Here is a 27,738-nt window from a genome sequence, read left to right as displayed (position 1 = left end):
AGCTGCCTGCTTCCCATAATTTCTACTCTGCTTTGTTCTCCAAATCTTCACTATAAATCTGCTTAAAAGTAGCCTAAAATAACTGGGCTACAACCTGAAACAACCGGACTACAGCCTGAAACAACCAGGCTACAACCTGAAACAACAGGGCTACAACCTGAAACAACAGGGCTACAACCTGAAACAACAGAGCTACAACCTAGAACAACTGGGCTACAACCAGAACAGCTGGACTACAACCTGAAACAACTAGGCTACAACCAGAAACAACAGGGTTACAACCAGAACAACCAGGCTACAACCAGAATAAGGCTACAACCCAAAACAACAGGGCTACAACAAGAAACAACTGGGCTACAAACAGAAACAACTGGGCGACAAACAGAAACAACTGAGCTACAACCTGAAACAACTGGGCTAAAATCAGAAACAAACAGGCTACAAGCTGAAACAATCGGGCTACAACCTAAAACAACCGGGCTACAACCTGAAACAACAGGGCTACAACCTGAAACAATATGGCTACAACCTGAATGCTGTGTTATTTAGAAATTTATTCCACCCCAAAAAATTAATTCATCCAAACAAAGTTCTTGTTCCTGTCTAGAGGTTCATGAACCAGGCCTTCATTGTCTGCACTGTTGGCATATTGGTCTCCTGAACTCTCACCCAAATGGCCCATTATTCTCAGCTTACAATATTATAAGTCTAGCCTGTAGCTTCAATTTTTTTCCACAATCTGTTAGTCACAAAAATTTACAATCTAAAATGTCTAGGTTCATCACAGCAATTATCCTATTTATTGGTAGCAATTTTTTGTACTAATTATTTTTTATGCCTAAGGTGGAAATGCCCAAGATAAACAAGTGCAGAAAGTCTATCATGGCATCATGCCCATCGTGCAGCAAGGCATGGCTACCAGTTCAACTCCATCCTTAGCACCAGGGTTGGCTACTTCATCCTAAGAAGGCAAGTAGGGAACAATGAGATAGATTCACACTGGTGGTGGGCGGAACCTTCAGAGGCCTGCCCACAGCACCTAGATTCAATGCCATACACATTTTCAAGAAGTGCCAACATCTGCTTTGAAACCAAATATGCAAAACATGGGCCTGTGATGGACATTCTACGCTCAATTCATAACTAAAGACTGTATTTCTACATCTTTTCATTGTCTGTGGGTCTGGTTCAGTATCTCATAAATGGAAGCATGGTCATTCATTTCTATGGACATTTGTTAAAGGTTTGCAGTTTGCCCATGGTTGTTTTCCTGTAAGTAATCAACTTGAGACTTCTGGTTACTTTTTATGAATCTAACATTTATTTCTTCTTAACATTAAGACCTGTTTATGTATTAAAGATAAAGATCCTCTTCATTTATTTGTGTCTTCTCTATTGCATGAACTTGAGTTCCAAACTCCTCGGTACACAGAGGGCACCCTGACAGAGAGACATCACCATACAGATAGACTTGAGGGTGGACTCCCGTGGTGCTCTCTGCAGCGGTTTAGGCTACTGACAGCTTTCTCCTCAGGTTTCACACGGAAGCAGCTCTGAAGCTGTCTGTTAGGTCATATTCATCTTGATTAGCCTGTGAAAATTTCTGCAACTAGAAAACGCCCCACACAACATGGTAGGAGGTAAGAAAGTGGGGACAGCACAACACTGTTCACGAGGGTCCGCCTGGAGTTTAAGCATGCTGCATCTTACTTCTACAGTAAGCATGCCTATTTCTGATATTTCCAGAAGATTCTTCAGAACCTACTTCCTCTTTCTAGATCCATTGTCTGGGTCAGCATTCATCCTTCTTACATTATTCGTGATCTGAGAGACTTTTTTTCCTTTCCCTCCCTTCCTCTCTGTCTTTCTTTGAGACAGATTTTACAATGTAGCCCAGGATAGCTTCAAACTCCTGCCTCTGCCTCCTATTGCTGTGGTTCCAGCCACACCACCACACCTGGTGGTTTCCACTTTCTAGGCAAAGGAGTCCTAACTCTCTCTATGTCCTCATATGTCAGTTAATCCTCCCTTGCTCCAATTCCTCTGATCATAACAAAGTGGTAACCAAAATACTGAAATTTGATGCAAACACTGGTTTTTGCGTGCTGCCATAACTAAGTGAGAGCACTGATGGAAAGAAAGGTCTTTAAGGAGATCTAAGACAACTAGAGTTGCAGATAGAAAATCAACGTGGAAAATGTTGTCAGCTTCGTTCACAGTGTGTGTGGGGGGGAATATTTAAACACATGTATCTCAAGGATAGAGGTAACTTTGAAGACAACGAAGAACTGAGGATTATCTTTCTTATCTTTATCTATCATATTATTTTGCTATGACTATAAGCCTAATTAATCAAAGGCTCACATATCTTGTACAGTGACATTAGGGAAGAGCTTGTAAACAACTGTTTCATTATCTCTACTACATTGCTCTCTCCTGTGCACTCTAGAGGGAGAAGAAAGAGCTGCGTGGCTCATCGTCGGTATCACTTTTGCAGCAATGCAGAATTTTGTCCATATATTTTACCTTCTTCAAGCATATAACCCAAATTTGTGGAATTAGGGACAAATGAATTTGGCAAAGAAAAGTATGTCTTTTCCCCAAGAGCTATATCTATACACATGCACACCACAAGACACCTCAGACAGTAAAGGAGGTTCTTGGGGAAAAAGATGATCACATCATGGAAACACTGGGGACTGCAGCGTCTCCCAAGTGATTCAGTTTTGGAATACCACTTTAAGTCTGGAGTGGTTAGATTCAATTATGCTTACTTGTATTCATTCACTTGAAAAACAGAATGTAACCACACTGTAATTTTTATATTGCCTGAAAGATTTTCCTGGGGTAGATAAGCTGTAGGAGAAAGAATAAAGATAGAGTTAACAGGAAACATCAAGAAAAAGAGAAGGAAATCACCAATAAAATAAAGAATAGGAAATGCAAAAGAAGAATGAAGAAAAGGTCTGAAGAAAACCATAAAAAATACAAATCAGTAAACCAGTGGTTCTCAACCTGTGGGTCATAACCCCTTTGAGGGTAGCATATTGGCTACCCTGCCTATAAGATATTTAAATTATAATTCATAACTAGCAAAATTACAGTTATGAAATAGCAAAAGGGGGTCACCACAACATAAGGAACTGTATTAAAGGGCCACAGCATTAGGAAGGTTGAGCGTCACTCCAATAAATAAATGTTTCTCAATGAAAAAAAAAAAAGCATGTTCCAAAAATACAAATTTGAAATTTTCTGTACAAAACTAAGGGCAAAAACCCATTTACTTTCAAATAGAAAGAATGCTGTTTAAAATGGCATATTAACAGGTGAGAGAGCTGGTGCTGGGTCATTCACAAGAAGGGAAAGCTAGCCCTGACTGTTACCGCAGCAGCTCACAAGAAAGTAGCCTCTGTTTCCTGTCCAGTCAGAACACTAGAGCTGATCCTGTTGGGGGGGGGGGGATGCAGGTGAGCCAGCCCTGAGGGCAGGAGAGCAGGAGAGCTGACTTTGCACCCCGTCCTTTGTCTACCATGCCATCAGTGACATGAAAATGGGAAAGATGCCCTCCCACTTAGCACCTTGCTACCTGTGGCAGGTGAGAGAGCAGGCTCTGAGGTCACAGTGAGAGAACCAGCCCTGTGTTATACCAGCTACAACACACTGGAGAGTGGGCCCTATTGACCGTGCTGAGTTAACAGGGTTTCAAGTGAGCCAGCCCTGAGGGGGCACGAGAGCAGGAGAGCTCACCTTGTATGTCCCCTAAAGTGATCAATAAAGAGGGCCTGCACCTTGCCTGGACAAACAGCAGAGCTGGCCCTGATGTGAGTAAGGGGGACCCAGGACTGAGGGTCTGAGAGCAAAAGCACTGGCCCCGCCCCCGGCTGTGGGCTGCACTGATGAGCAGGCAGGAGCCAGTGCTAGAGAGCTCGCCTGGGTAGTGATGAGGGAAAGGAGCAAACTGACCAACCCAGCTCCCCCCCCCCCCAAGGGCCACCCCAAAACCCACAGAATCTGAACTGTTGGAGCATAGGAAGGGAACAAACCCACCGATCCAAACCAGCAGGATCTCCAGAACATAGGACAACATCAGCATACCTAGAAGAATCCTGAGTAAGAGCTTATTATCGGTGTAGCAGAAACCAGAGGCCTAGAGCCAGATGAAGGACCAGAGGCAATGCACACTTGCAAATAAACTGTGGGTCTCAAGGGGCCACACTAGAGCTTCCATGACAAGGTTCTACTTTTTTGTTTGCTTTTGATTTTAGTTGTTTTTAGGTTTTGGCATTTCTTTTAAATTTGGTCTTGTTTAGGGGGAGGTTGCAAGGGCAGAGGGAGGATGTGAGAGGACATTGAGATAAGTGGGACTGGGATGCATGATGTGAAATCCACAAAGAATCAATAAAAGTAAAATAAATTAAAAATAGCACATTAAGATGACTCAGTGGGTGAAGGCACCAGTTTAATCCCCAGAAGCCACCTGGTGGAGAGAAACAACTACTGCAAGTTATCTTCCTACCTACATATGTTCACTTTAGCACCATGCATGCACACACGCACACACACACTAAATGTGAAGGGAAAGGGCACATTAAAAGCCATGTGTTACGGTATACAGAGCTGTCGCCTCAGTACCTGGATGGTGGAGGTAATAAGAAAACGCATTAAAGGCCAGCCTGGGTCACACAAAGAAGGTTTGACTCAAATACTAAATCCAAAGCCAGGAAGATAGTTAGGTAGTTAAAGGGGGCTGCCAGCACGCTCACGAACCTGAGCTGGATTTCCAAAACCACATGGTGAGATGTTGAGGGCTGTGGGAGTATAAAGCAGGTGACAACTAGTGTTCAGATGTCAACCACCAGAGGACCGATGCTCTGATGGAGGACAATCCCATCCACTGGCTCTGGAAACTGTTCCCATCTGTAATTCTGTAATTCCACATTTGCTACAGCAGCTATGTTGTCTCCCCAATACCTGCACTGTTAGTGTGTAATTTCATATGGCATGTATATGTAATCTCAAGCTTATGGAGAGATGTGTGTGTGTGTACATATGTATATATATTCGTGGGTGGTCAGGAAGATGATTTCTCATAAAGCTGTATAATTTTGATATATAGAAAATATACTAGGATATGCTGCATAACTAGACCTATTGTCCTATGAGAACAGTAAGACACTTAAAAAGCTACTTTGTTCCTTTTACTCAAACTACATTCAATTAGCTCATGTTCACCTCAAAACTAGACTGAATATTTCTATAAAAGAATCATAAAAAATACAAAAACTTCACAGATATGTATACGGTCAGAGTCACATATGTCTGCCCAAGGTTATTAATGCAAAGCAGCCTAAAAATACGATGCCAATTTCTCTAACTAGGCTGACAACGCAGGCCAGTAGTTGCTTTCTACTAAATTCCTTAGCAATTAACACTCTACACAAACTTCTAATCTCAGTTTATGATATAAAACTCAAAGTCCAGCTAACTAACTGTTTATTGTTTAGATCACAAATAACAATTAATCAATTAACCAAGTCCAAAGAAATTTACTCTTATGTCCAGCTACTGCAGGTAGTTTCATAGTTAGCCAAGGCGGAAAAGGATGGTCTGCCTTGCAGCCAAGGTTACAAGGTTCCCCCTTTATTATGTTCTAGAGTTACATACAGGATAGGGAATATATTTTTAAGGCTGAGACATTTTCACTGCCACTGTCAGGGAAGGTGCCAAGCACCATGGCTCCGCCACTGCATTGCCATGGTACACGGTTCAGCCATTTATCATTTACCCAAGGAGTGTGCTATGGCCAATGAGATATACAATTCTTATAACTTTTTTCTTATTGCCTAATCCTCCTGTTAAAAAAAAATGTATTTAAACAAGGTGAACAAGGAAGCAAGAAGAACTGAAACAGAGAATTGAAACAAAGGAGAATTAGAAGCTGTAGAGGTAGATTTGGGGCTACAGAACAATAATGAACATGATCTTCAGATCACATATGTGACTCTTTACCCTCAGAGAGAAAAAGATGAGCTTGGTTTCACTTTGTTGCACTTCTTCCTGGAACTCTGGCTGTAGCCTTGGGAGCAGGCCCTTCAGAATACTGCCAGTGAAGTTAGAACCAACTATGCCAGCTCTCCTACGACCTCCACACGTGTGCCATGCCATCCCCCAGCAAATACATAATGTGACAAAATACAAAACAACCTTAAAATCCAACACAATACAAATAAAGAGCATATTAAACACAAAGGTCACTTATCAAACTCAAAATCCTACATTATCCATGTCCCAGTTCTAGAAAGGTCAAAACTGAAGGGCAAAAAGGGATCAGTGAAAGATGCTGGCGGCAGATGAGGACGCAAGCATCAAGAAACTCTGAAGGTGCTGGAATGTTCCGCACGTTGGCTACTGTGTATGTTACCTTACATAAGCAATTGTTGCTCCATGCTGGATTAACTGATGCTGAAACAGTCAGACAAGAGTCCCAGGAGGTTCTAAGCTGTAGGAGATATTTACACATGTTCAAGACCTTATACTGGAGTTAGACACCGAATTATTTATTAGTAGGGGCTCACATGAAGTGACGGCCTTTGCTGTGGGAACAGCAGGAAATATTAACATTCCATCCCATGCCTTCTAGTGGGGACAATCTAATGGGGGCATATTTGAGGATGTCTTTTTTTTTGCTGGCTTTTAAATTACCTGATGGTTACAAACATCTCACATAGATACCTCATCTGCTTCTCCCAGTAATCCAGCAAGGCTGGCTAGGTGACACACTTGCATACAGCCCACCTTACAGATGAGCGAACAAGGCCCAGTATTATATGACATGTCTACAGTCCTGAAATCAGAGTAAAGTCAGGAAATGAAGCATGATATTCTGATTCCAAATCTACTAATGTTTTTCTACCCACATTAGGGCACAGTGAACGTTATCATACCCAGAACTCTTCCTGCACCACAACTCCAGCTCTGAAGCTTCTGAAGGACTTCCATAAAATCAGCTGCAGGTACAGCAGAAACAGGGCTTTCCAGAAGGGAAGCTACTGCTCAAAGGGAAAGGAGAGCAAACAGTTCCTACATGGCCGACACACAACATTCTCTGGGGCAGGCAGCACTGCTCCCGCATACATGGAGCAGGGCTGGGTCAGGAGACACTGAGCTTTCGCTGTTCATCAAGGACAGAAATCAGATTCTCATCCAAGACTCTCCCTTTACACTCTGGATCCTCACCCTTTGAGTCTAAAGATTTGTGAAGAATGAGACAAGATTTCAGTAGTTTCAAATATAGCTTTGAATCTCAACATAAAAAATATTTTAAAGGGTATTATGCTGCCCATAGCTTTTCTTCATCTCTAGACCAGGGGTTTAGTACTTTTGTTTTGCTTTTAGACATGTGTCCAGCCACTCTGCTTCTTTGAGGAGGAAGGCTGAGTTCTGATGCAAGCATTCTCTTCTGTGTCCATGTGGTGCCGGAATACAAACCGACTTAGTCCAGAGACCAAAGCGAACAATATGCAAAACAAGCAAAGATGTAGCCCTGGGAATTGTAATGTTGCCCTTAGAATGCTAGCCCTGATTTAAAATGATATACTAGCTGTTTGTATTTTGTGGAAGGACAAGGAAGAAGAAATGCTTTATTCTGAAAGCAACCTTCCAAACCCTCACAGAATAATTACCATGAACACACTTGAGAGTGAGGGTGGCACAAAGGGTGATGTTAATGCTGCTTTCTGGTTTATTTCTCTTTAATGGCTATTATTTAGAAAACCCAGGAAGGAAGAAGAATAATTTTGATTGATTTGTATCATTATCAGCGTCTAAATACTGTGTGTGTGTGTGTGTGTGTGTGTGTGTGTGTGTAAAGAGAGAAAAATGTAAAATGTACATCATTGTCTTGCTGGAATATAACTTGGAAAATGAAGTTCATTTTGCTTGTCAAGTGCAGATAAAAGGAAGAAGGAAAGGAACAGTTTAAATGTAAAAGGCACCTTTTCCCTAACTCCTGCACTAGTTCACACAATAAGATAAATAATTCAGCTGCCTGGAACTTCCCCTGTGCAGAGCATGGCCATAGACCAGGGGTGGTTTCACTTCGAATTTGTATTGCCTTTAGTCAACCCACTTCATCTGCATTTCTAACGCCTGCTGCCATCAGCTGGGAAGATGCTGGTCTCTCTATAATCACCTTTTATCTCCATTCTATCCAGCTAACAAAAAGATTACATAATAGAATACAACTGCCTGGCCTAAAAGAGATGGGGAGTGGAGAGCTTCTGGAAAGTACTTCGCTTTATCTTATCAAGGTACTTTTTTTTAAAGGAGATTATTTATAAAAATGGTGTCATGCTTTATAGTCTATATACATAAAATATGAAATATCAACACTTTGTAAGAAAACACTTCTTCTGCATGAATACCTGTTTCAGTGTAAATGGAAGAAAAGTAAGCACCAAGAGGAATAAGATTTGTAAAACACACAATCATCCCTTCGGGTTTATTATTACTGACTGCATTATTTGTATTAACATGATGGTTTTTCAACTTCCACTCAAATGGACAAACTGCAGTCAAATCTGGGCCGCCAGTCAGTCTACTGTCAACAGCCCATATTACCCACCCTGTGCCACTGCGCTATGGGGACAGTTACAGCTGACTGATGCGCTCCCACCACAAGTTGTCTGAGGGGAGGAGGAAACTTGAGAGCAGAGAAAAAAGCAGACAGATGCAGAACACGTTCCATCCTGCCAGCATCAGTATCCTCCCATCAGAGAATCTCACTAGCAATGCAATGATCATATCTGCTGTCTGACTCCCAATGTACATGTAAACTCCATCCGGCTGCTCACCACTCCATCCCCCGTGTCTACCTTAACTCAAGGCACATGAGAAACACACAGGAAATATCTCTTACCCAAACAAATGTACAACGCCCAACCATGCTGGATTAGAGGGGAAACTGAACGAAGATTTATACTTGTCTGGCGTGTGTGTGTGTGTGTGTGTACTGATGCTGTTTTGTTTTTTTCAAGGTTTCTCTGTATAGCCCTGAACTCAAGAGAATCACCTGCCTCTGCCTTCTGAGTGCTGGGATTAAAGGTGTGCGCCACCAGACTCAGCTTGCTTCTGAGTATATTTTTATTTTATATGTACACACAAGATCATATCCACTAAGGATTACCACAGAACAATATTTTCTAGGTAAACTGATTCCCTCAGACAATAACCAACCACTCCTTAAAATATAAAGAGAAGCTGTTCCACATATTTAAAATGAGTCATTTAGACAGGTGTGTGTGTGGGGGGGGTGCTTACCTTTAATCCCAGCACTCGGGAAGCAGAGGCAGGTGGATTTCTCTGAGTTCCAGGACAACCAGTGTTACACAGAGAAATTCCATCTCAAAAAACAAACAAACAAATAAAAGATTTCCTCTGCTATACAGACAACCCAGACATTTGCTTTCTCATCTGCCTACACTTGAGGAACCATGCGGCTATGTTAATGGCGTCACTCTGGCCCCCAGAGTCCTGGTGGTCGGAGGTGGACATTGAAAAGGTTACATAGATCAGGACAGTGGTGGTGAACACCTTTAATGCAAGCACTTGGCAGACAATCTTTAGCGTTTGAGGTCAGCCTGATCTACAGAATGAATTCCTGGAGAGCTAGGGCTACACAGAGAAGCCCTGTCTGGGGGCGGGGGGGGGGGGGCGACACACCAACAAACAAACAAAGAGACTTCACAGATAGATAATTGTTTAAAATTACAATAAGAAATTTGAAGGAGCAGGATAATGTTCCAGAAATGAGCCTGGAGTTAAAAAGATCTCTCAGGGAAAAAAAAAATCTCTGAAAAAATGATACATATACTGGAGCCTATGAGGAGAGGGAAAGAGTAGGAGCATGCTCAGAGGCCTCCAGAGCAGCTTCATCTATGCTATACCTAGATGCTCCTGGGTTCTTTTCCTACCACCTCCCTGTCTGGCTCTTTTCTTCCCTTAGTATCTGTCCAAATACAAAAGAACCTTCTTCACTGGCTACAGGCAGGATGCCAATGGCCTGGCTTTTGGGAAGGAGCTGGATCCTGAGGATTCTGTCTTAATCGATGGATGAGTTTCCTGGTGGAAAGTAGAAGGTGAAGATGGAGGACGCAGGACTGCTAAGGTGTCCTTGGAAGCTGACAGTCTTCTGTGCGCCCTATCCTGACTGCCACGCAGGAAGTAAGTAGTTCCAGCTGCACACTTCAGCTGTGGCCTCCTGCCCCGGCACAGGTCTGGAGTCAGCAGGACAAGGTCTATGCACTGGATCCTATAGAGCCATGGGCAGTCAGGATCTCCTGATGTCAGGTCTCTGCACTGGATCCTCTACAGCCATGGGCAGTCGTGGATCTCCCTGACGTCAGGCTTTTTGTCACAACGATAAGAAACTGTCACACAACTTGTCAATTGCCCGTTGTCAATTGTGCTGCTCCGTGAAGCACGACTTCCCCAGTATTTCTATAGCTTGCTCTCTCACTGTCTTCAAGTGTCTAATCAAATATTCTTTTTTTTCTAATCAAATATTCTTAAATGAAACTCAGAGCTACCACTTTCTAAACAATTGCAAACCCTCTTTCTTCATTTTTCCTTATGGTCATACACTATCCAGCAACTTTCCAAGCAACGACAGTCTGCATATGCTACTTCATAAGACCATACCACCTACTGACACCATGGCCACCTGGTTTAGGTTAGCACTCTATGAAACGCTTGTACGACAACGAAATCACCTGATTCTGCACTTCTCAGGAAGGCACAGCTATTTTCAACAGGACACACATATTTTGGATTATAAAACTGTAAATGCTTGTTGTTACATTCTTTCACTAGAATGTGAGCTCCGCACAGCTCCATCCTTTGTTAAATAAAGGGGCTGGTGAAGCCATTACTCTCTCAGAACAGAGGACATGGGTAAAAAGAAGGTGGCACAAGGTAAGTGTGGAAAGGGGACAAGGAACAGGCCATGCAAAACTGTGCAGGCTTAAAATGAATGGTACTGGCATTTATTTAAAACAATCCATTAAAGAATTTTAGGCAGGAAATCAACACTATGAGTCTATCTTTTTTTTTTTTTTAATCATGTTAACTCCTAAACAGAGAAGGGGCAAGAGAAGAAGAGAAGCTGGAACGCAGCTCAGCTGGTAGATGCTTGTCTAGCACATAGAAAGCCATGGCTCGGTTCCCAGAACTGCAGAAACAATCTACACAGTCTTTAGTTTTAATCTAAGCACCCAGAAGTACTAGGATATCCTTGGCCACATATTAAGTTCAAGGTTAGCCAGGCTATATAAGACGCTTTCTTAGATAAATACATAAATCTATGTCTATTCCCATCCTCGGATTAATGCGAATTTTGGAGTCAGGCTGTGTGGTAAGCGTACACCTCTAACACCTACTGACATACAAAAGCAGACCTTCGCTTATCTTATTATAATTTGATTTCAAGTTGTCAACATTGCCTCTTACAACGCAAATATTTCCTTCCTGTATCTTTTCCCTCTGAAGAAACCAAAAAATAAAATGTGCTGATATAAGAACTTTAATCAGATTCTAATGATGTAGGCACCAAGACATAATTCAGTTAATGCTTTCGGCTAATAAAAATGTATCTCTGACAAGGTACATAAAGGTTAAGAGTCGCCCAACTTTCTGATATTCTGTAGCTACAAATCTGGCTGAGGGCTTGGTAGTACGAAGGAAGATATAAAGTGAGAGAAACACTGGTGATTTAACCTCCATGTTCCCTTAAGGACAAGCATTTGTCACCTTGACAGCAAGGTGAAAGGTTTGCGTGGAGCCTGCTTATAACAGGCCTCTCTTCCCTCCTCCCGGGGGGCCTGTGATTTCTGAACAGACATTATCTGAACGGATGATGATGAGGAGAGGGAGGAGCCACAGAAAGGACTGGGGAGAACAGGCTGAGATCCACATAACTCAGGGCCTTCTGCAGCAAGGCTGCTCTGGGGACAGTGACACAGATTTACCATGTGCTGCTCCTCCTCCTAATTCCACGCTTCCACTTGAGGCTGGAGTAATCAACTCCATAAATTATCACAAGCGCTCAACAATGGCCCAGTTAACAGCACAGTTCCCATCGCTAACAATTAAGAGTGAATATCACACACACTCTCTCTCTCTCTCTCACACACACACACACTCACGCAAACACACACATTTGATAAATCTGTCATTTTTAAGGTTGATAATTCTGATGTAAAAAGTCCACTGCAGGCTTAAATCTAACCCTTAAATGGACCTGTTTTTTTTTTCTTTTTTTTTTTTTATTGCGAAAAGAAGAAAAAAAAAACATAAACAAAAAACAAGTTTCCACCTCCTCCCAGCCTCCCATTTCCCTTCCCCTCCTCCCACCCTTCTCCCCCTCCTCCCACCCTTCTCCCCCTCCTCCCACCCTTCTCCCCCTCCCTCTGCTCCTCTCCCCCTCCCTCTCCAGTCCACAGAGCAGTCCGGGTTCCCTGCCCTGTGGTAAGTCCTAGGTCCTCTCCGTCCATATCTAGGAAGGTGAACATCCAAACTGGCTAGGCTCCCACAAAGCCAGCACATTAAGTAGGATCAAAACCCCCTGCCATTGTCCTTGGTGTCTCATCAGCCCTCATTGTTCGCCATGTTCAGAGAGTCCAGTTTTATCCCATGCTTTTTCGGTCACAGTCCAGCTGGCCTTGGTGAGCTCCCAGTAGATCAGCTCCACTGTCTCAGTGGGTGGGTGCACGCCTCGTGGTCCCGACTTCTTTGCTCATGTTCTCCCTCCTTCTGCTCCTCATTGGGACCTTGGGAGCTCAGTCCAGTGCTCCAGTGTGGGTCTCTGTTTCTGTCTCCATCCATCACCAGATGAAGGTTCGGCAATTTGGTCTACTTCCCTTAGCCAAGAGGATAACTATATGTTTTTCCTTGGGTTCACCTTCTTACTTAGCTTCTTTAGGTTCACCTATTGTAGACTCCGTGGCCCTAATTTATGGCTAGAAACCAATTATGAGCGAGTACATCCCATGTTCATCTTTTTGGGTCTGGGATACCTCACTCAGGATAGTGTTTTCTATTTCCATCCATTTGCATGCAAAATTCGAGAAGTCATTGTTTTTTACCGCAGCGTAGTACTCTAGCGTGTATATATTCCATACTTTCTTCATCCATTCTTCCATTGAAGGGCATCTAGGTTGTTTCCAGGTTCTGGCTATTACAAATAATACTGCTATGAACATAGTTGAACAAATGCTTTTGTCATATGATAGAGCATCTCTTGGGTATATTCCCAGGAGTGGTATTGCTGGGTCCAGGGGTAAGTTGATCCCGAATTTCCTGAGAAACCGAAACACTGACTTCCACAGTGGTTGCACAAGATTGCATTCCCACCAGCAATGGATGAGGGTACCCGTTCCTCCACAGCCTCTCCAGCAAAGGTTATCCTTGGTGTTTTTGACTTTAGCCATTCTGACAGGTGTAAGATGATATCCCAAAGTTGTTTTGATTTGCATTTCCCTGATTGCTAAGGAAGTTGAGCACGACTTTAAGTGTCTTTTGGCCATTTGAACTTCCTCTGCTGAGAATTCTCTGTTCAGTTCAGTGCCCCATTTTTTAATTGGGTTAATTAGCATTTTAAAGTCTAGTTTCTTGAGTTCTTTATATATTTTGGAGATCAGACCTTTGTCTGTTGTGGGGTTGGTGAAGATCTTCTCCCAATCAGTAGGTTGCCTTTGTGTCTTATTGACTATGTCCTTTGCTTTACAGAAGCTTCTCAGTTTCAGTAGGTAAATGGACCTGTTTTTATTCTCAGTAACAATACATAACTCAGATGATGATGCCCACAATTCACAAAAGATCACAGGATCTCTGTCCTTAAGCACCAAAGTATACATACTGTTTTGACACGTGTGCAAAAGACATTTTAAAGTGACAATCATCCATTTCTGAGCCTTGGTCCTAACTGAATTTCAGGAAACAAAGGGATTCTTCCATGTGTTTCTGTGAGGAATGAAATGTTGTCAATGACTGTATTTTCACTTTTACTTTAAAAATTATTTTCCCTGAAATTGGATAAAATTACAATTGTCCATTCTATTTAAATATTTACTTGTTTAATTACTACTGTTTCTAAGTACTGCCAGAGGGATCAACATTATTTTTAGGAGAAAAAAAATCAACTTTTAATATCATGAATTCAAACAACCAGATAGGGGAGGTTACAGACTGGAGAAAATGTTTAAAGAGGTGCAGTGTTTGCCATGAGAGCCCAAGTTCTTTCGGATCCAGGACACACATAAAAGGGGAACACAGTAGCCTGTGTTCCTAAGCCAGTTCTAGGGAGGCAGAGCTGGGTAGAACACTGGAATGTATTAGCCAGACTTCCAGCCATGTGGAGGAGCTTCAAGGTCAAATGATGCTGAAAGAATGCAAGAGAAAGGAGATGGCAGAGAGTTGGAGGTTGGGTGTGGGTAAAAGGACGCCAGAAGTCTGGAAGAAAAAGAAAAGGGAGGGATCATGGTCTGTCTAAACACCTTTACACTGTTTCAAGAGCCAAGAATGCTTGCTAACAGATATCAGCCATACCCACCATGCACAGCACCTCACGGACTAGCACTAACTAAATCTCACTCTCTTGGTTCACAATGTCACTGTCCCCATTTTTACATTCCTTGCATTTCCTGGTGCTTCTAACATCCAATGTTTCAGGTACTCTCAGAGAAACCACAAGTATAAACACATAAAGCAGAAATGACAGTGATGCTTAGAAAGGAGAGACTTTACCTCTTAAGGATGAGTTGAAGTAACAGCCTGCCCACGAGTAGGCTTCCAAACAGGCCCCAAGAGATGGAACATTGATGGAAACAAAAGGAACAGGGGTGACATCCTGGACTGACACCCAACAAAGCTTAAAGAGAGCTACACGGGGCCTAGTAATATTACTGCATGCACTCTACACGTTCAAAGTTCTAACAAAAACTTTGAACCCGTGTATTTGTACCCTGAGTATTTGAGGGGGATGAGACAGGAGGATCACTGGTTATTGGTCAACCTAGGCTACACAATGAGACATAGTTTCATCATGAGCTGGTTGTATAGCTCAGGAGTACAGCGCCTAGCATGCTGGAGGCCCTAGGCTTAGTCCACATTATTAAAAAAGCTTTATTTTTTACAAACAATAAGGAAATTCTGTAGAAAGACTCCTGCTCTGTTAGAGCCTAGAAACAAACTGGCTGGCCAGTGAATTCCCCAAGATCCTCCTGTTTCCATCCCCCCCTCAATGTTAGGTTCTAGGGATGTCCCACCACAATCATGGTCTTTTATGTGGATGCTTACATAGCAAGCATTTTATCCATTTGGTTATCTTTCCCAGACCATATAATAAATATATGATAAAACATTTATTTATCTTCCTACCAATCTATTTATTTGTGTGTATGCATTTATTTAATTATTTATTTGTTTGTTTATGTGCACATACAATAACAATAAGTAAATAAGTGGAACTTAAATTACAAGTTATATTAATAAGACACAATTGTATTATCTAATAATACAATTTTTTATTTAATCTAATAAGCATCTCCCTTAGTGTGATGAACTGTGTTAACTGCACGGTCCAGGGCAGTAGCCAATAGCAACGTGTGCTTGTATGAATGAAGGACTGAATGTTTAGCTCTAATTAATTTTTATTATTCTTTGTATGTATGCATATATGGTATGTATGGTATCTCTCTCTCTCTCTCTCTCTCTCTCTCTCTCTCTGTGTGTGTGTGTGTGTGTGTGTGTGTGTGTGTGTGTGTGTAAAGGGAAGAGGTCAACTTGGGAATTGTTCCTTAGATGCCGTCTACCTTGCTTCTTTTTGACAGGACCTCTCTGGTCTGGACGCACTGACGTGGTGCGGGCAGCTGGTCAGCAAACCCCAGGAGTCTCCTACCTCTGCCCCTCCAGTGCTGTTCTAAGTGCACACCACTGCTTTAAAGCACAGTCTGGGGTCAAACTCAAGTCCTCAAGCTTGTGCAGCAAGCACTTTACCACCTGAGCCATCTTCCTAGCACCTAATTTTCATTAATTTTAAAATGTTCTGGTCTAGGGCCACTATGTTGTTTAGTACAGTTACAGGTGACACACTACGACAATCCCAAAGTCTCTCAGAAGTACAGGAGATGCTTTTATAGCAGAAACATGCAAACCACTGGGAGACGGCAGAGAGGTCTCAATGTCATGAAGACACTAGGTTCAGAGAGTTGATAAAAGGGGGAAAAGAATCTGCAGTGGCAAGTGAAAGTAAGTGCTAAGCTTGCCTATCTGAGTGCGATCTAGAAAGAAGAGCCTAGCGCAGGGGCAGGTTGTCTGCTTCCAAGGGCAGCATCCCTTACTGCAGAGCCAGACAGCCCCACTGCCAATAGCCTGATAGGATCACCTTTGGGAACTACCTACCTCTCTATCTAGTTTTCTCAATGCCAGGTAAATCTCTTGTTCAAATATCTTCCTATGTGACATCAAGCATGAAGACAGAATGTGTGGACGCCAGTGTTTACAAGTCTCCAGCAGTTGTTTGTGCACCCTTAATTAATACATTATTGGTAATGGACTTTACTATCATTACCTGATTAGGGTTCACTGGACCCACGCTTTGGAGCTGGAGCTTCCAAACAAACAAGACCATGGTAAATCGGACAAAATGTGCTACCCGTGTCCCTAACACTGAAGCACTGTGGGATGACCCAGACAGCCTGGAGAGAACAAGAACACAACTGGAACTGTCCCTCTCAGGGGTGATGTCATGCCGTCACCAAAGCTAAGAGAGGAACTTAGAGTTTTGGAGTGTCCATTGTAGATATGACGGAAGGAAAACGTCCTGTAAGCCATGTGTCCATCAACTTACAGTTCCCACACAAACAAGAAGAAACAAAAAAGGCGGTGGCACCTATGACAACCAAGACAGATACACAGGGTTCACTGAGGTCTTTGTTACTTCATGGTATATTATTCATATCAAATGATGAAATGTTGGAAGAAGACAGACAGACAGGCAGAGGCAGAGAAGCTAGACATGGTGGAGGTCTGTATAAGGGCTAAAGATGAGTTTCTGAAGTTTCTCCTTCGGGAGCCTTGGCACTGTGTTTTTAAATCCACTTTGGAAGCCCATGAAGACGTGCAGGAGCCATGAGTGCAGGAGAGGGAATGCTCCCGAGCTGCGCATTTTCTGCTGCTGCACACCTACGTTACTTTTAACTACTTGTTTACATAGGTGGAGACTTTGTTTGACTTTCATAATGGAGTTCAAAATTCTGGGGATATTTAATGATGCAGGACTTGCTTACCTCTGAGGCAGCTAAAGAACTGAAGTTGGAAGCCGCTACATTTCCAGGGTTCTCCATGTCTCCACTCACCCACTCCTCAGAGAAGAGCCGGAGGGAAAAGGAAGGGGGCAATGAAGGCAACCACTGTTAAGTGAAAACACTGAGTCTTCCAGTTACAACTAGCATCTTTTTCTCCATAAGCAAGAACTTTTATTTCCTACTGATGATTTCAATGACGGAAAAGACCAAAACTTCGCCCCACTCCATCTGTAAACCTCAGCAGCCACTGAGCAGGGATTGCAAGGCTTTGGGAGGTGGCTCAGGAAGTACAGATGTCACAGGAGATGGGGTTGCGGAGAGGGGGTCGGGATCATAAGAAAATGGAAACAATTTCTCATTACAAAACTGATGTTCAATAGTTACTCATTCCTTCTTTAGTATTAAAAGTCCATCTCTTGTGGCAGGGGATGCAGCTCAGCTGGTAGAGTGCTTGCCTAGCATGCACAAAGCCCCCAAAACCACATGGTTACATATACCTGTAATTCCAAAACATAGGACGTGGACATAAAAGACTATAAAGTAAAAGTTTAGGGTCATCCTTGGCTATATAATAAATTTGAAGACAGCCTGAGCTATGTACTGTGTAAAAATTCAGCTTCCACTTGTCAATTTAAATTTCTGCCTCATGAGTTGCTAAAGAATAAGCTAACAAACACTTTGAATATAAAATATGGTTGCAACATGTTTTATTGAGATTTAAAGGCTTACAGTATAAAACCCCCCTTAATTAGCAAAGAAAAAAATTTAATAAATATATGATGAATTAAAATTATGCTGAGATTTTTGTCAAATGAACTCAACATATAATTAAAATGAAGGCCCCATTTGTAGTACACACTCGGTGTGAGATATTTTTCATGTTTAGATGTCTGAAGAAAAGAGATTAAAAGCACGTTCACTCGATGGTTTCTTTGCATTTAGCAGGTCACTTTCAGGGTGCACTCCATGTCGGGTTCCACAAGCACGGACGGCAGGGAGTGACATGAGCAGAGTTTAAACACCCACTCTGCTGGCTCTTTCATGTAAATACGGGAGACGAGCAATTACAGTCCGTGATACTGCTGATCAGTGGTTCTCAGCCTCCCAACGCCGCAACCCTCTAATACAGCTCCTCGTGTTGTGGTGACCCCAACCATACAATTATTTTCATTACTACTTCATAACTGTAATTTTGCTACTGTTATAAATCATAATGTAAACATCTGGGATATGACCCCTGTGAAAAGGTCGTTCAACCCCAAACCCCAAAGGGGTGACAACTCACAGGCTGAGAACCTCAGCTTTAAATAGGGAGAAAACAAGTGATGTATGCCTGTAATCCCAGGATACACAAATATGAGTCAAGTTCAAGACCTACATGGGCTTTACAATGGGACCCTTTCTCAAAATAAAAAAATTAGATGGAAAGTCTTCTTGCTGTGGCTTGACTTCTTAACCATGTTGTTGTGAGTAGATGAAGGTTTGTCAAACATCTGCATCCATCAAACCCCAGATGATTATCAATGAAATAGATATCTGTTTTGACTACAAACTAAAAGAAAATATGTGTGAATATACATCAGATGTTTGAAGGGAAGAACTTTTTTTTTTTTGATTTTTCAAGACAGGGTTTCTCTGTAGCTTTGGAGCCTGTCCTGGAACTAGCTCTTGTAGACCAGGCTGGCCTTGAACTCACAGAGATCTGCCTGCCTCTGCCTCCCGAGTGTGCCACTACTGCATGACGGGAAGAACTTTATGTGCAAAGGGGATGGAGAAAATCTACCAGGGAAAAGTAGGACATGGACAGATATAAAAAATAATAACTTTTACAGCCATAAGCAAAGTAACAAATCCTAGCTGCAATACATCTGTAAACACGAACTCCAAATAGACCATAGACCTAAGTGAAAAAGTCAAAACCAAATGGGAGAAGAAAACAGAAGAGAAAAATATTTGTGCCTTTAGGTAAAACAAGAACTAAGAAAACAAAAAGCACGAGAATAAAGACAAAATATAGATAAGTTTGATCTAATATTTTTCCCTTGCAAGTCAGTTAATAAAAAAACAAAAAAATGTGTGTGTGTGTGTGTGTGTGTTTGCATGCATGCATGTGTGCAGTGCATAAAAGGGAACCACCTGTAAAATCTGATAAATGATTTGTGTTCAAAATAAAGACCTACAACCACTATAAAGGAACAGGTGATTCAATCTTTTAAAATAGGCAAGAAATTTGAACAGAAAAATTCAAAAAAGACGTGCAGATGGCAAAAAAAAAGAACACACATAATATGTCCATAATCATTAGCCAAGAAGGAAAAGGCAAATCAAAGCCACGATGACATATATTACATGCCTACAAGAGTGACTGAAATAAAAAAATGCTAACACCAAGACCTGGCAGGCCAGGGACAACTGGACTCCCAATATACTCATCTGCAGATCTAACACAGTGAACAGTTGGGAGGCTCAAAACTTCTTCACCTCATGACCCAGCAACTCTGCCCCCAAGTTCTCCCTAGATGTGGGAAAGTATGTCTATGTGAGGTCCCTACACAAGCACAGCAGCTTTACCCATAAGCAACAAACACAAGGAATGGGCTGTCAGCCTTCTGCCAGCACAAGACGATGCCCGAGACTATTCCATGAGAGAGGGAAAGGCTTCCCTTAGCTGGTGTAGAGCTCCCATCTGTGATAAGGTACAACCACTTTTTGGTCTCTGCTGAGATGCTGGATGGCAGTGGTGGGGAGTGGGCAGCAGAGCAGAGGTTCCACAGTCCCCAGTGCCCTAGGGATCTCCACAGTGTTCCTTCTAGGATCCACAGCACCTCCCAACATAGCACCCTAGCGACCAAGTCCTTAACACACAGCCCTGTCAAAGTCATTCAATACCCAAAGTACCCAAAGGCCATCAACAACCACTCTATAAGCAATACAATATGACTTAGCAATGAGAAGGTTGGTAATGCAGGCAGTAACATGACAAGAGTCAAATATGCAAAGTAGTCAGGCTCAGCCTGAGGCCATGGCATTCACAGGACCCCCTAGAAAAGACAGAAGGGATCCATGGCAGTTGGGCTAAAGCTGGGAGAAGGACTGAAAACAAACCGAATCTGTGGTCAAACAGAAATCACCTTACCCTAGACTGTGGCACCATCCATATACAGGGGCACTTTTGTCAGAACTCAGAATGAACACCCAACATGAGCTAATATTAATGTCTGAAGATATGTCTGTAAATGTGACCTGAAAACGCTAATTTTGTTTCTGCCAACAATAACAAAACAAACAGAGTCAACGAAAGGTGTTTACAATGGAAAAATAGACTGATCTTGGTAAACGCTTGCTTTGGAGAAAGAGAGGGAAGAAGGTGAGAACCACGTGACCACAAGTACCAGGAGTCACTGGGCAGCTGGACTGAAGGTCGCTTGCAGTCTAACTAAGGAAACTCAATCTTGGTTTTAACCAACTGTGAGGGTCATGTTTCTAAGGAGGCTCTTTATAAACATCCAGAATGATGTATATTTATTTATTTTTGCCCAAAAAGGTTTTGGGGCAAATACTTTCCCAGTTTGGAAATGATGACATTTTAAAAATTAATAAAAATGAAAATGAAAGCACATGGCATTTGTTAAAGGATAATAAAATAACTGCAGTCAATTGCTAGTTCTACACTAGTAGATTTCTTTAAATAGTAATGAAATCATTGCTCTAAAAAAATCCATCATTATTAAAATAAAAAAAAATTGCCTCAACCTCCACCAAAATTAGATTTGTAAGTTGCTGGTCATCCCTATAATTAAATCCACGTCACAAATCTGCAAGAAAAATGGCTGCTGTGACTAATGCACTTACTTGCTGCACCAGTCCCATCAGGCCACGCAGAGCATTATGCTGCTAAAATGGACTCGGTAGACATTCTGCACACATCTTTATTAAATAACAAGAGCATTTCTATTTTCACTGATTAATTGAGATAAAAGTTTGTCTTTGAAATGAATTCAGATTCACCTGTGAGAGGGGCCTTCCTCCTTCTAAGCAGTGTAGCATCTTTTGAGTTCCAGCCTATCTGGACTTTGACATACTTGTCTAGTGTTGCACAAGCATTCACAGACAAGAGTCTGGGAAAGAGACAGGCACAGCCTCCATTGCTGGGATCCTTGATTGAGAAACCCAGAAAACAGGAGCTTCCTTGGACACAGGGACCGCAGAGGAAGCTAACTCATACAGAGGACTGCGGGGGAAGCTAACTCAAACAGGCAAATTCTTTTGGTGCTGGTGCCAATTTTGTCTTTTGGAGAAGGGCAGGAAGGTGACCACCCCCATCTCCCTATGAAGGCTGCAGAGTTTAGCTTCAAAGTTATAGCAGCTTGTTCTCCTGTGATTTCATATCTGCTACCTTAGTCATAACAAGATAGTTTTTTATTTATAGTGTTGCGGTGGAGTTTGAGCTTGAGATAAATTCAAATTTTAAAAGCGGATCTGATTTAACAAACAGCACGCTGACATGGCAAGACCCATAATGGAGCCTGAATGCGGGAAACTGCACTGAGGATGGCCCCTGCCATCCTGCTTTTTTAATCTTTTTTTTTTTTTAAATATGTATTGGTGTTTGATCGGCACGTCTTTGTGAGGGAGTCGGATCCACTGGAATTGTAGTTACAGACAGTTGTGAGCTGCCATATGAGTGCTGGGAATTGAATCTGGGTCCTCTGGAAGAGCAGTCAATGCTCTTAACTGCTGAGCCAACTCTCCAGCCCCTCAATCTTTTTAGTTATTTTTCCACATATTTATTTATGTTTGCTTTGGCTTCAGTAACTAGACAGAAGCCGTGAACTTATGGGCTCTGAGACATTCAAGACAATTTTCTATCTCATGTGAAGAATTCCTGCGAAGAAGCCTCAGCCTCTTGGGCTCACCAACCGATTAGAACACCTAGGACTGCTATCCTGGAATGTCACTCCTCCAAAGCCAAATTATCTTGGGCCATCTTTAGCCCTCTTAATAGTCCTTTATTGCCCTCCTTGTGGGTGAGCTACTATCTTTGAGACAATTAATCAGGTAAATCCTTTGGAATGTACAGAAACCTGGCTCCCACAAAGATGCTAAGATGATATCAAATTGCATCCAAGGCCTAAGGCAGAGAATCCCATTTGCTTTACCCCTGCCCACCTAGTGTTTAAGAGGTGTCTTTGTATGACATTCTCTGTTCTTTTGTTCTATTTCTATAAAAGCTTCACAAAACTAGATCCATGTTGAAATATGCAATCTGTGGAAATATGGGATCCACGGTCACTCACATTTGGCCTCAAAATAATATTTTATTCCCCTTAGGTGAGAGTTGTGGTTTGCCTTTTGTGTTACCTTATTAAATGAATTAACAGTATTCTTCTGTCGTTGTTGTTACTTGTGTAAGCTGGACTCCACATTATTTGTTGAGATAGGGCTCTCCCTAGACTGGAACTCAAATAGAAGGGAAGGAGGCTGGATGGCCAGCAAGCCCCCTGCACCTGTGTCTGACTCCCCAGGCTGGGGCTGTGAGCAGGGAGCACAACCCCTGGTGTTTCAGAGGAGTGCTGAGGACCAGCTGAGCCTCCCCTTGTAAGGTTCAGGGTACTGACTAGGCTAACTCCCCAACCCCCACTCAACAGTATTTAAGAAAGGAAAGCCAGTCAATTGTCTGCGCTCTAGCCTTAGGGTGATGCTGCCTCTGTAAGAAGAGCATCTGCAGGGAGCTTGTGACTTCCTTGCTGCAAAGACCAACCAGTTTGAAATGGTGCCGTGTAGGACGGCACTGAACTCCCCATGAAAATGAAGGTGCGTGGTTGCTGAAGACCAATGAAAATCAAGTCCTGAACTTTGAAGGGTAAACCAAGATTCCAGATAATCTGGATTAGTTAAAAGCAACATCCTCAGGGCTGGAGAGCTGGCTCAGTGGTTAAGAGCACTGGCTGCTCTTCCAGAGGTCTGAGCTCAATTCCCAGCAACCACATGGGGTGGCACACAACCACCTACAGTGGGATCAGATGTCCTCTTCTGGCATAGGTATACATGCAGTTAGAGTATTCATACATAAAATAAATAAATAAATAATTTTCTTGAAAAATCAACATCATTGTTAATACTGAGCAAAATGATCTCCTTCCTTCATATCCATGAACTAAACATACCCTAGACTTAGGCGAGAGGGTCATGAGTTTGGGTCAGATCTTGTGCAGAGGGAGAGGGGAGAGGAAAGGGAGGACAGTGAGAGGAGGAAGAAAAGGGAAGGAGAGGGAGAGACTGGGTGCTGGAGGAGAAGGGGGGAAAGGGAGAAGGGAGGAAGTATTACAAGCCTTCATTAACATGTGAGATTCTTCTCTGTTCTTGCTGACACCTCTTCTGGCCTCTGCAAGCACTAGGCACACGCACACTACATGTAGTCAAATACTCACACACATAAAAGGAGATTGAATAAATCTTTACAAAAATTTTTTCAAAATGTAAAAACAAACACACCTCCTTCTGATGAAAATGTAACATGTAAGGTACTGCTCTTGGCATGTGTAGGTTTTACATGGCATGCACAGACAAAGGCATTACATGGGAAACATAGACATACGTATTATGTGGGATACACAAACATATGCATTTAGATATCACCTTAGTTAGCCAGAGCACACAGTGCTACCAAATTCTATTCGAATTCTATCCTCACTGAGAAGGAAGGCTCAAGCCACTGACTATAGTCCACAATAACAATAAGCTGAACGGGTAAAATGAGCAGCGGAGGAGTGGGGTATTAACTTCTTAACTTAAAGCAATCCTCTATGGCACAATTTCAAAACAAAAACAATCTCTTGGTCTGAAATTTATATAAATTGAATTCATCTATCATTAGTTATTACCAGTATAGCTCTATTTAAAAAGTTTTATATAACAATTAGTTCTTAAAATCACTGTGTTTTAATTAGACCCAGGACATTATTAAACTAGCTATAAATATGTACCATATTTTATTTGTTATACCCAAATGCCTGAAAAAAAAATCAACAAAAATACCCTTAAGTCTTTTTCCAAAATGTCTTCTAATAAAAGTCTTTCAAAGGTTTAAGGTAATTGGAATTAACCTGAAATAAATATTAATATATCAGATTATAATATATACTAGAATGCTTATATAGAATATTATAATACATGTTCTCTACTAAAGAACATAATATTAAATATATACAGATTCTAACATACATATTGTCTGGTTATAAGTGATTATTTTTTTTGTATACACATATGCATATGAGCACACACATACACAAGGAATGGTCACTCATAATATATGCATGTGTGCATGTGCAGACACACACGCACAGACACACGCACACAGATAGTACACACAGGCACAAAGACAGGAATGATTACTCAAAACAAGAGAACAGCTCCTTGACTCTTAGAGCTTAGAGCACCTGGCAGAGACAAATTCTTAATCTGGTGGTTTTCAACAGTCAATACAAAAACATCTAAAATCAAGAGACTGGACCAACACCTAGATGTTTCCAGCACCTCATACAAGCATTTTCTATGCACTGTCAACATGTTTCCATAGACAGAAGATATGATTGGTTCAACATTATGTACATTACAGGGCAGGTATCTGGTTCAGTTCATATTCAGTCAGAGAGAATTCAAACTCACCCTGCTTCAAGTTGGATGGCCACTACCACTTGTAAGCACAAAATTCCTTCATAAAGAAAATCCCCAAACACTAGCAACACCATTCCATATGAATGATTTATAATTCAGAATTTCCCCTCTGTACAGCGAGTCTTTACAATCTAACTCAAGGGCCAACTTCTCCTATCATTCCACTAATGTAACTTCTTTCTTCAAACATGTGCATACTTTTGAACATTCCATATAGGCAGAAAATACACACGGGCCCCTGTATGGAACAGTCGTTTCAGTGACTGAAGTCATGGCAAACTGCCATGTTTCGCTGATTGGATGTGACTGTGTGGCTAAATTTCTGTAACAAGGTATTAGTGAAAGGGTGGTATTGGGATTCCAGCAATGCTACTGTGTGTGTGTGTGTGTGTGTGTGTGTGTGTGTGTGTGTGAGAGAGAGAGAGAGAGAGAGAGAGAGAGAGAGACAGAGAGACAGAGACAGAGATGGAGAGAAGGAAGAAACTACAGCAGCTGCCACATGCTGTGGATGGCAGAGCAGAAAGACAGGAGTTCTGTCTCCTGAGAGGCCAGGTCATCACATCATATTTAGGTAGACCTACATGTATTTCATCAACCTCGCTGTAATTATGTTAAAGAAGGGTAGAGTCATATGTAACTTCACTGGAGCAAGCACTCTCTTCAGTGAAGGGCCAGAGGGTTTTGCTTCAGCCACTTCCATAATTTCCCCATTGCATCTTCTCAATTATCATGAGCATTTTCACGAGTGAACAACCCAAGTTACAAAGCCATGCGTCATAGTGGATGTGTATGATTTCAAACCTCACCAAAACTGGCTTCCAGAAAATTTATATTTTACACATACTACTCTGTTAAACAATGTGACAATGTAGAGAAAGAAATGAAAACAGTAGCTTAATGAGATATTACTAAGTCTAAACTAAGTAGTCTTAAAAATCAGTGCGCACATTCTGTGTCTCTGTCTCTGTTTGTCTCTATCTCTACCTGTCTCTCTCTCTCTTTGAATTTGAGTCTCATGTGGCTGAAGGTGTCCTTAAACTTGTGGCAATCCTACTGCCTCAGCCTCCCCAGAGCTAAGCTTATAGAAGTAGCTACTATGCCTGACCAAGAGGTTATTTCTAAATAGACTTTGTTTCTAAATCCAATAAAAATATGATATCAAAATACAAACAAACAACAACAGTAACAAAACCCAAAGCACAGTATCTGTAAGAGTGGACATACTTCAGCACTGTGTTTCACAGAATCGGTATCATCTAGAAGACAATGACTTCAAAAACCATGTAGCATTTTGGCAATTAACACTGGGTTAGCAATGTCTTTTAAAGCTTGAACTATGCATACAATGCAGACACAAGTGACACACAGAATATCCTAAGCACACATAGGGGTGTTCCACCTAGATTCATAAGCCAGTTTATATTCCACTGATTTTATTCCAGTCATGAGTAAGTCACTACATTACAGGTCTGTAAGTGAGCTCTGCACCTAAAGCAAATATTCTAATTTATTTTCCTGAGTTTAGCAAGTTCGAAAGTATAAGCATAACTATTAAGTATAGGAAACTGTTTCTATCTCCATTCTTTTATAACACAAATCAAGTATTATGATAATCTAATTTAAGATAATTATCTAAACGTTAAAGGAAGAGCTTCCTAATTACAGAGGCTCTGCTTACAGTGGTGGAACTGGGTTTGAATCATTTTATTTATAATTTATATTTACATCTCTAAAAATACTATATTTTCTTGCAACTTATTCATGAACTATATTCTCATGTCACTCTTTTTGTTAGTGTTCCACAAAGATTTCTCAGACATACCCAAGACTGTACATGGTAGCTTCTTTGACAAGAAAATGTAGAAAATAAATGACGTGTCAATCATAAATTAGCATTCCCTTTCTGACCAGCTGGGTCATGTTTCCTTTTCAAAATCCTCTGTCCCATGACACAAAATAATAATCATCTAAAAGACCTCATTAAGTGATCAATATATTGACATAACCTCTATAAGGAGGCACATAGCATTTTAATTGATTCCTTGAATCCATTAACGGACTATTAAACCCAAGTCTCCAAAATATATTGCAAGAGAATATTCACGTGTTTTTACTATTTTCCTAGGGTATAATTAAGGGAACGTGCAAAGATCCAAAACTTTAATATTTCACCAAAGAGTAAAAGAAGTTCAGCTCTAAATCATTTGTGCAAAACAATCTCTTAAGAAAAAATAAAATAGGCAAAGTTAAACCACGTGTACTCACCAGAAAACTCCCAAATGCTGAATTAAATATCGCAGCCGCCTAAGAAGAGAATAAATGGGAGAGAAACTCATTGAAAGTAAACAGCAACAGGACAAGCAAAGATGATCGGTCCCCCTTTCCCCACCGTTCCAAATCTCAGCACTGACCCTACAGAGTAAAGTCAGTCACTGCTCTCACGAATACCAGTGGCCTGTAGTTTACTAAGACAGAAGGCAGCAGCTTAGGAACACATCCATGGTGGGGCTCAGAAGCAGGCAGGAAAAGGCTCGTCAAGAGAGGCTTCAAAACTGTATGGCCCAAAAGAACAATCCCCGACAGTAAATCAAAGCGTGGTTATTGTTGACTTTGCTGCCTAGGAACACCAGAGGTTGATCTCCACACAATAATGCGTCCCTACCTATGAACTACCACCATGAAGTGAGGGCTGTTGCCCTGC

At 41.7% G+C, this 27,738-nt stretch overlaps 1 protein-coding gene across 5 annotated transcripts in view; it reads right to left on the bottom strand.

Moving 5' to 3' along the window:
* Slc10a7 (solute carrier family 10 member 7) overlaps nucleotides 1–27,738 on the bottom strand; it is a 225,644-nt gene that overhangs the window by 127,386 nt on the left and 70,520 nt on the right. For all 5 annotated transcript variants that reach the window (XM_041663234.1, XM_041663232.1, XM_041663235.1 and 2 more), the window contains exon 5: nucleotides 27,303–27,341. In XM_041663234.1, coding sequence (XP_041519168.1) covers nucleotides 27,303–27,341 — 39 coding nt within the window. The remainder of the gene's footprint in view (nucleotides 1–27,302; nucleotides 27,342–27,738) is intronic.

The sequence above is a fragment of the Microtus oregoni genome, unplaced genomic scaffold (assembly GCF_018167655.1).
Source record: "Microtus oregoni isolate MIOR12 unplaced genomic scaffold, Mior012 000014F_ref0000157, whole genome shotgun sequence".
NCBI classification, from domain to species: domain Eukaryota; kingdom Metazoa; phylum Chordata; class Mammalia; order Rodentia; family Cricetidae; genus Microtus; species Microtus oregoni.
Note: the sequence above shows the minus strand (reverse complement) of the source record. Positions and strands in the feature narration are given on the sequence as shown.